Source organism: Lactuca serriola, chromosome 4 (genome assembly GCF_051521515.1).
Source record: "Lactuca serriola cultivar US96UC23 chromosome 4, Lser_US96UC23_V15, whole genome shotgun sequence".
In the NCBI taxonomy this organism is placed as follows: Eukaryota; Viridiplantae; Streptophyta; class Magnoliopsida; order Asterales; family Asteraceae; genus Lactuca; species Lactuca serriola.
Genome location: NC_136411.1, coordinates 39,072,224 through 39,079,948, shown reverse-complemented (window position 1 = coordinate 39,079,948; position 7,725 = coordinate 39,072,224). Strand labels below are relative to the sequence as shown.

Sequence of the window (7,725 nt, the reverse complement as noted above, 5' to 3'; positions counted from 1 at the left end):
TATGTTTTCAAACACAAAATGAAATTGTATTAATGTTAATTTTGAAGAAAAATCTAAGATGTCATGACAACTAAATGGAAGCTATTCACCCACAACAATCTTTTTGACCTCATGTAAATATCTCAAAGTAGCTATTAACCCACAACAATCTTCATTTTTACTTGGTGTAAATAGATTTTGGATATGTATTTTGCCAATAAAAATAAGACATAACAATATTTTTTTTCTTTGTCCAAAAACAATCTAATGTATCCTTTAAATTTTAAGCCAAAAACGAAAACAATTTGTCAAATATTAGGTTTTGATTTTTAATTATCTTTTTTTTTACCTCATTGATGTTCCGTTAGGTAGCCCGCGTTTCACTTTGAGTGATAAATGAGGCTCTAAATTTAGTAAGCTCGATAGATTTCTGGTTACGGAAGGTATTTTTTCATCATTCCCCCATCTTACGGGTCTCGTCTTGGAAAAAAAGATTCCATATCATCGTCCTATTTTATTATTGGAGCATTGTGTTGATTATGGTCCTACTCCCTTTCGGGTTTTTCATTCTTGGTTTGAGATGGCTGGTTTTGATGATATAGTGAGAGATTCTTGGATGTAGCCGATGAACGGGGTGGTATTAGATAACCCTTGGGTTATTTTTAAGATGAAATTACAGATTCTTAAATCTAATTTAAGGAAGTGGAACAACAATATTCGGGATCTGGTTGCTAATAAAAAGAAAAACATCCAAGATTCGATTGAGTCGATTGATAGTCGTTTGATGAGTGATGATGACTCTGCTACTTTGAGAGAGAATAGGGTATCTTTGCTTAAAGAATTGGCGGGTCTTGATCATTCTTCTTAGTTAGATATTTTTCAAAAGGCAAAGATTCAATGGAATATTGAGAGTGATGAGAACTCGGGTTACTTTCATGGTATCATTAATCGTAAGAGACGTCAAATTGCTATTCGAGGTTTAATGCTTGACGGAGCTTGGATTGATAATCCTGTTCGGATCAAGGAGAAATTTCATGCTTATTATCAGGCTCTTTTCTCGGAGAGTAGGGAATGCCACCCTTTGACAAAGGCCAATTATTTCAGTACTATCAGATTGACTTTTTGCAGTCCCTTTTTACACGTGAGGAGATTAAAAGGGTTGTTTGGAACTGTGGGTCTTCTAAGGCTCCAAGACCCGATGGATTTACTTTTGGGTTTTTCAAACGTTACTGGGATCTTATAGCGGATGATGTTGAGGCATTTATCATGCATTCCTTTCATCATTCTTCTATTTCGAAGGGATGAAATGCTTCCTTTTTTACTATTATCCCCAAAGTTCGAGACTCCAAGACTCCGAGAGACGTTAGACCTATTAGTCTAATTGGGTGCCAATATAAAATTATTGGTAAACTTTTAGCTAATAGATTGGTGGAGGTCATTGCTAGTATCGTTAGTTTGGAGCAGTCTGCTTTTGTCAAAGGTAGACAAATTCTTAATGGTCCCTTTCTCCTTAATGAGGTTGTGGCTTGGAGTAAATCTTCCGGAAATTCCATGATGCTTCTTAAGGTAGATTTTGAGAAGGCCTATGATTCCCTATCATGGGACTACCTTTTAGATATCATGCAGATTATGGGATTTGGTCCGTTATGGTGTGGTTGGATTATGGAGTTATTGAAATCTTTGAGGGCTTCAGTTTTAGTCAATGGTTCGCCTACCGATGAATTTTAGATTCATCGTGGTTTGACACAAGGAGATCCTCTTTCTCCTTTCTTTTTCATATTGGCGATGGAGGGTCTTCACGTGGCTTTGGTTAGAGCTCAGATGGCTAACATGTTTAGGGGAATCTCTATTTCAGTCATTGAAATTTCTCTTCTTTTATATGTTGATGATGTTATGTTGATTTCTTCTTGGGATCCTGAGAATGAAAAGTGTCTGATTCGTATCCTTCGTTGTTTCTTTATGGCTTCGGGTCTTAAAATCAAGTTGCATAAAAGCAAATTGATTGGTGTGGGGATTCCTTTATCTCAGGTCTCTAGTGTTGCAGACATGATTGGGTGTGCAGTTTCTAAGCTTCCTTTTATCCACCTAGGTGTTCCTGTTGGTCAGAATATGTCTCGTATCTCTGCTTGGTCAACCGTGTTTGATCGGTTTCAGAGCAGATTGTCAGGCTGGAAGGCTAAATGCCTTTCTTTTGGTGGTCGGCTTAGTTTGGTTAAGTCGATTCTGGGTTCCTTATGTAGTTACCTAATGTCGATTTTTCTTGCTCCTGTTTCGGTTCTAAAGTCTTTAGAGTCGATGCGAGCTAGATTCTTTTGGGTAGCAGACTTGGATGAGAGACGTATTCACTGGGTCAGATGGGACAGAGTTTTAGCGGCAAAAGCAGAGGGTGGTTTGGGTATTGGGAGTTTATATTCCTTTAATATGGCCATGATGCTATGTTGGTGGTGGAGATTCTATCATTTTCATGATCTGTTATGGGTTAAGATTATCAAATCTTTGTATGGCTCAGATGGAGGTTGCAAGTCTATGTCCCCTAGGAGATCCGGATCGGGACCTTGGTGTGGAGTGATTCGTATGTTTACTCAATTGCGGGAGAAGGGAATCGATATTCAGTCCTTCTTTCCTATCAGGGTTGGTGATGGGAACCATACATCTTTTTGCCAGGATTTGTGGATTGGAGAGGCCCCTCTTGCCAAAACTTTTCATGGAATTTTTGTTTTGGATACTGCTAGACAAGCTACAGTTAGAGATCGTCTAACCTTGGGGTGAGATCCAGTTACTTTCAGACGTAGTCCTAGAGGTAGCATTGAGCAGGAGAAGTGGGATGCCTTTATTTCTCATTTGTAGGATTTTCAATTGCAATCGATTCCTGATAGATTGGGCTGGTCTATTGATGTTTTAGATACTTTTTATGTATCCTCTGCTCGTTGGTTCTTAGATGGGAGTATGCTTCATTCTGGAGGTGATGAGACTAGATGGAATAATTGAGTTCCCATCAAGATCAACATTCTTTTATGGAGGATTCAGTTACTCAGTATTCCTACTAGAGAGAGATTATCTCATAGGGGAATCATGGTGGACTCGATTTTATGCCCTATATGTTCCCGTTCGGTGGAATCTGTTGATCACCTTTTTGCAGAATGTATTGAGTTGATGGAGATTTGGCCGTGCATTGCTATTTGCTGGGGAATTCAGATTCCGACCCAGTTTAACGTTCACACCCTTATTAAATGGTCAGATTCTGTTGCTTTGAGAAAGGGTCAACGAAAGACATTTGATGTTGTGGTTATGATATCTTTCCGGTGCATGTGGAATTCTCGTAATCCGACAGTTTTTGGAACGGTTATGCCTAGAAAATCCACTCTTTTCAATGATATTGTTTATAGATCGTTCTTTTGGATTTCTAATAGATGTAGTAAAACCAAGATTAATTGGAGCTCTTGGCTTCATAATCCGGCTTCTGCCACTTTGTTATTGTCATTATTTCTTTCTAATTTCTTGTTAGTTTTTTAATAATATATTCCGCCGTTCCAAAAAAAAAAATTACTAGTTATAGAAAGATTATCGATAAACTTAAAAAAAAAAATATCTTTTTTTCAATAAGCCAGTTTTATTCGTACACTATAGCCATTAGTGTACTCATATTTAACGTTTTATTTTTATTTGAGTGATGGATCATGTTAATTAAAAAAAATAATAATAGGAAAGCACCGTGTTTTTACCTGTGGCAACGCGTGTATAAAAACCTTGCGATTAGTCGGAACCCAGCCCTTTCTTCCCCGGCGGCGTTAATCTCTTTCAGTGCGGCGGCTTAAACCACGGCCATGGACAACGGAAAGAACATGAAAAAATCATCGTCTTCTTCGAGCAGAATATCTGTCGAACAATTTGTCTCGAAAATGAACCCCCTTATCGACATGGAAAAGGTAATCGGCCTTCTACCTGTTCATTCTTTTTAAGAATTCATGTCCAAAATTTTCCAAGATCATAAATTTTTCTTACTTTGAGAGGTTAATTTGATGACATTGACTCATTTTAGGCTAAATAGGGTTCTTAGGGTATCAACTTTTGAGCTCAAACTCATGACACTTAATTTAAATCACAAGGAGGATCGTATGTTTTATCCTAGCTATACATTTATAAATTGATGACTACAAGATGGTTGGTTCATTTGAATGTTTGATTTTATCGTTAGAGATTAATGATCGGCACTTTGCGTGTATATAATAATCATCATAGGAAGCCGAGATTTCTGCATCAATGAGCTCTGGTGCTAATAGAACTTTGGACTCTGCATCAAAGAAAGGATCTACCCTTCTTAATTTGAAATGCGTTGATGTTCAGGTTTGTAAACTCTCAAAATTCTGATCATTAGCTTCACTATTTTCTCCATTCTAAAACAAACCAAATACAATAGATTATACCTTGTTCTTAACTGTAGAGTGGGTTGATGGGCAAAACTCTTATTGAACTTCAATCAAACAAAGGAGATGTGCTTCCAGCTCACAAGGTAAAAGATCTCTCTTCTTGTATATATCTTTTATTATCTTATTCACAAATTTCTTTAAAGGTTATTATTATTATTTTTTTTAATCTTGTTACAGTTTGGGACACATGATGTTGTTGTTATGAAACCAAACAAAGCTGATTTAAGTTCCCCTGCCCTTGGACAAGGTGTTGTATATAGACTAAAGGATTCATCAATCACCATTGCTTTTGATGATATTCCAGAAGAGGGTTTAAACAGTCCTTTACGCATTGAAAAAGTAGCTAATGAGGTACACCTTTCACAATTCACAATTCTAATTTTTCTTCATTTCATATTTTTCATAATCATTTTTGTGTCTATGTAGGTGACATATAGCAGAATGAAGGACACATTGGTCCAACTAAGTAAAGGTGTCCAAAAGGGTCCCGCTTCAGATTTAGTTCCTGTATTATTTGGAGAGAAAACTCCATCAGTAGTGAAAAAAGATGTCTCCTTCACTCCATTCAATAAAAACCTTGATCACTCTCAGGTGTTTATCTCATACACATTCATAATTCATGAAATATATCCATGACTAAATAAATTCATTTTTTTTTTCTTCCAAGAAAGATGCTATTAAAAAGGCGCTATCATCAAAAGACATTTTTTTGCTTCATGGGCCTCCTGGAACTGGAAAGACAACAACTGTAGTGGAAATCATATTACAGGAAGTCAAACGTGGGTCAAAGATTCTTGCTTGTGCTGCTTCTAATATTGCTGTTGACAACATTGTTGAACGCCTTGTTCCTCACAAGTAAAACAATTCTCATTTTTTATTTACTTTTTTAAAAAAAAAAAAATTTAAATTCTGACTCAAATTTTAAATTTATGATTAGAGTAAAGTTAGTGAGAGTGGGTCATCCTGCAAGGTTACTACCTCAAGTATTAGATAGTGCTCTTGATGCACAGGTATGGAATATGAATTATAAATCACTGTATCGCAGTTAATTTAATTAAAATATTAATTTGATATGATTTTAATTATTGTTAGGTGTTACGTGGGGATAACAGTTCTCTAGCCAATGACATCCGAAAAGAAATGAAGGCACTAAATAGTAAATTATTGAAAACTAAAGATAAAAACACAAAGAGAGAAATCCGTAAAGAGCTTAGGATTCTTTCAAAAGAAGAACGCAAAAGGCAACAACTTGCTGTGACAGATGTAATTAAAAATTCATCTGTCGTTTTAGCAACTCTCACAGGTTCATCATCACGCAAATTAGATGGCATTTCATTTGATTTAGTCATCATTGATGAAGCTGCTCAAGCCCTAGAAATTGCTTGTTGGATTTCTCTCCTCAAAGTAACAAAACAAAACCTTTTTTTTTTTTTTTTTTTTTGTCAATCATTGAAATTCACAACATATTGGATGATTTAATTTTGTTTTTTTTAGGGTTCAAGGTGTATACTTTCAGGGGACCATTTACAACTTCCTCCAACAATTCAAAGTATTGAAGCTGAAAAAAAGGGATTAGGAAAAACTCTTTTTGAACGCATTGCAGATTTATATGGAGATGATGTCATGTCTATGCTGACTGTGCAATATCGTATGCATGAACTTATAATGACTTGGTCTTCTAAAGAGCTTTACAACAATAAAGTAATTTAATTTCGACCCCTTTTTTAACCTTATTTTATGTATTAATTATAATTATGAGTAATGAATTAATTAATAATGATAGATTAAAGCTCATGGAAGTGTTGCTGGACATACCCTACATGAGCTTGAAGGTGTTGAGAAGTCTTCTTCTTCTACAGAACCTACTCTTCTTCTCATAGACATTGCAGGGTAATCAAAGCATATTTTGATATAAAATTTCTGAATGATAAAAAAATAATAATTATATTTTTAGGTGTGATATGGAGGAAAAGAAGGATGAAGAAGAAAGCACATTGAATGAAGGTGAAGCTGAGATTGCTATAGCACATGCAAGAAGGTTGATTCAAAGTGGTGTACGTGCTTCTGATATTGGAATCATTACACCATACTCAGCACAGGTAAAGTAAGATTCCTTTTTGGTGTAATGGAATTGAGGAAAGGAATGGAATCGTTGATTCCGTTGGAATGAGAATAACTTTGTAGGTTGTGTTGCTAAGAGTGTTGAGAACAAAGGATGACAAGTTAAAAGAATTGGAAATTTCAACGGTTGATGGCTTTCAAGGGAGAGAAAAAGAAGCGATTATTATTTCCATGGTCAGGTCAAATTCAAAGAAAGAGGTATTTATTTATTTATTTTTAATTCTTGTGTCATTTTTAAATTCAATGAACATGTTGACATTGTTTTTTTTTTTAATAATGTTTTTAGGTGGGGTTTTTGAGTGATCGTAGACGGATGAATGTTGCTGTGACACGTGCAAGGAGACAGTGTTGTGTTATATGTGACACTGAGACTGTGAGTAGTGACACATTTTTAAAAGGTTTGATCGAGTATTTTGAGGAGAATGGTGAGTATTTGAGTGGTTCGGACTATGGGAATTAAATGGAACATGTAATAAAAAGTTTAACTTTGTGTTTTTCAAAGACTAGTATAATATGCGTGAAATGTTGGGTATAATTTCTTTATAAAAAGTATTATGTTATGATAAAGAGATGTGATCATAATGTATGAAATTAAACGTATTGGTAGACAAATTGATGTACAAAATATACTAACAAATTAAAATAATAGGTAGTCATTTATTAAACAAATTATATTTTAATACGAAATATTATAAATAAATATTATCAATGGAGATTAATATCTAGTGATAATATTTATTTATCTCTAGTGATAATCTTTATTTATAATATTTTGTATTAAAATGTGATGTGTTTAATAAATGACTAACTAAATGAAAAGGTTTTATAGAACATTTTAAATAGATGAAAAGGTTTTATAGAACATTTTAAATAGATGGTGATTAATAAGTTAAATTCATACAAGAAAACTAATGAATGAGCTTTTACCATTGAAGATGTTATTTAATTAGAGTTCAAAATTAATGGAATAATGATATGACAAACATATTAAGTCATAAGTCTATCTTATATTATATTATAAAACATATTAGTCATATCTTGAATTTAAGAGGTATAAGTTAAAAGTTTTTTTTATACAAATCAATTATGCATAAATAAATCATTAATACTTGTCAAATGTTTGAAGACTTAAATTAAAGAATGTTGTTAAAAAAAATTCAATTTAAAGCAAAATGAGATTTAAAATACTAAATTCATA

The 7,725-nt window shown here is 34.1% G+C and overlaps 3 protein-coding genes across 3 annotated transcripts; all 3 read left to right on the top strand.

Moving 5' to 3' along the window:
* The first annotated feature begins 559 nt into the window (after positions 1-559).
* LOC145098248 (uncharacterized) lies at positions 560-1,707 on the top strand. The gene is made up of 4 exons (XM_079035901.1): positions 560-580; positions 659-802; positions 848-1,082; positions 1,397-1,707. The coding sequence occupies exons 1-4, from the start codon at positions 560-562 to the stop codon at positions 1,705-1,707; spliced, it is 711 nt and encodes a 236-aa protein (XP_078892027.1).
* A 1,344-nt stretch (positions 1,708-3,051) lies between these two features.
* On the top strand, positions 3,052-3,794 carry LOC145098247 (uncharacterized). The gene is made up of 2 exons (XM_079035900.1): positions 3,052-3,479; positions 3,683-3,794. Exons 1-2 carry the CDS (start codon positions 3,052-3,054, stop codon positions 3,792-3,794), a joined length of 540 nt encoding a protein of 179 aa, XP_078892026.1.
* Positions 3,695-7,094, top strand: LOC145101352 (DNA-binding protein). Its single transcript, XM_079038541.1, has 13 exons — positions 3,695-3,905; positions 4,219-4,323; positions 4,421-4,489; positions 4,584-4,757; positions 4,833-4,997; positions 5,074-5,261; positions 5,344-5,416; positions 5,499-5,810; positions 5,901-6,107; positions 6,190-6,296; positions 6,361-6,505; positions 6,591-6,725; positions 6,814-7,094. The coding sequence occupies exons 1-13, from the start codon at positions 3,804-3,806 to the stop codon at positions 6,985-6,987; spliced, it is 1,956 nt and encodes a 651-aa protein (XP_078894667.1). The 5' UTR covers positions 3,695-3,803; the 3' UTR covers positions 6,988-7,094.
* The last annotated feature ends 631 nt before the right edge of the window (positions 7,095-7,725 follow it).

Coding starts and splice junctions, on each gene's coding strand:
- LOC145098248 (XM_079035901.1), top strand. CDS start 560: ATGGCTGGTTTTGATGATATA. Junction 581..658: donor TGGCTGGTTTTGATGATATA/GTGAGAGATTCT, acceptor ATGAAATTACAG/ATTCTTAAATCTAATTTAAG. Junction 803..847: donor CTACTTTGAGAGAGAATAGG/GTATCTTTGCTT, acceptor CATTCTTCTTAG/TTAGATATTTTTCAAAAGGC.
- LOC145098247 (XM_079035900.1), top strand. CDS start 3,052: ATGGTGGACTCGATTTTATGCCCTATATGTTCCCGTTCGGTGGAATCT. Junction 3,480..3,682: donor TTATTTCTTTCTAATTTCTT/GTTAGTTTTTTA, acceptor AAATAATAATAG/GAAAGCACCGTGTTTTTACC.
- LOC145101352 (XM_079038541.1), top strand. CDS start 3,804: ATGGACAACGGAAAGAACATGAAAAAATCATCGTCTTCTTCGAGCAGA. Junction 4,758..4,832: donor TTGAAAAAGTAGCTAATGAG/GTACACCTTTCA, acceptor GTGTCTATGTAG/GTGACATATAGCAGAATGAA. Junction 5,811..5,900: donor GTTGGATTTCTCTCCTCAAA/GTAACAAAACAA, acceptor TGTTTTTTTTAG/GGTTCAAGGTGTATACTTTC.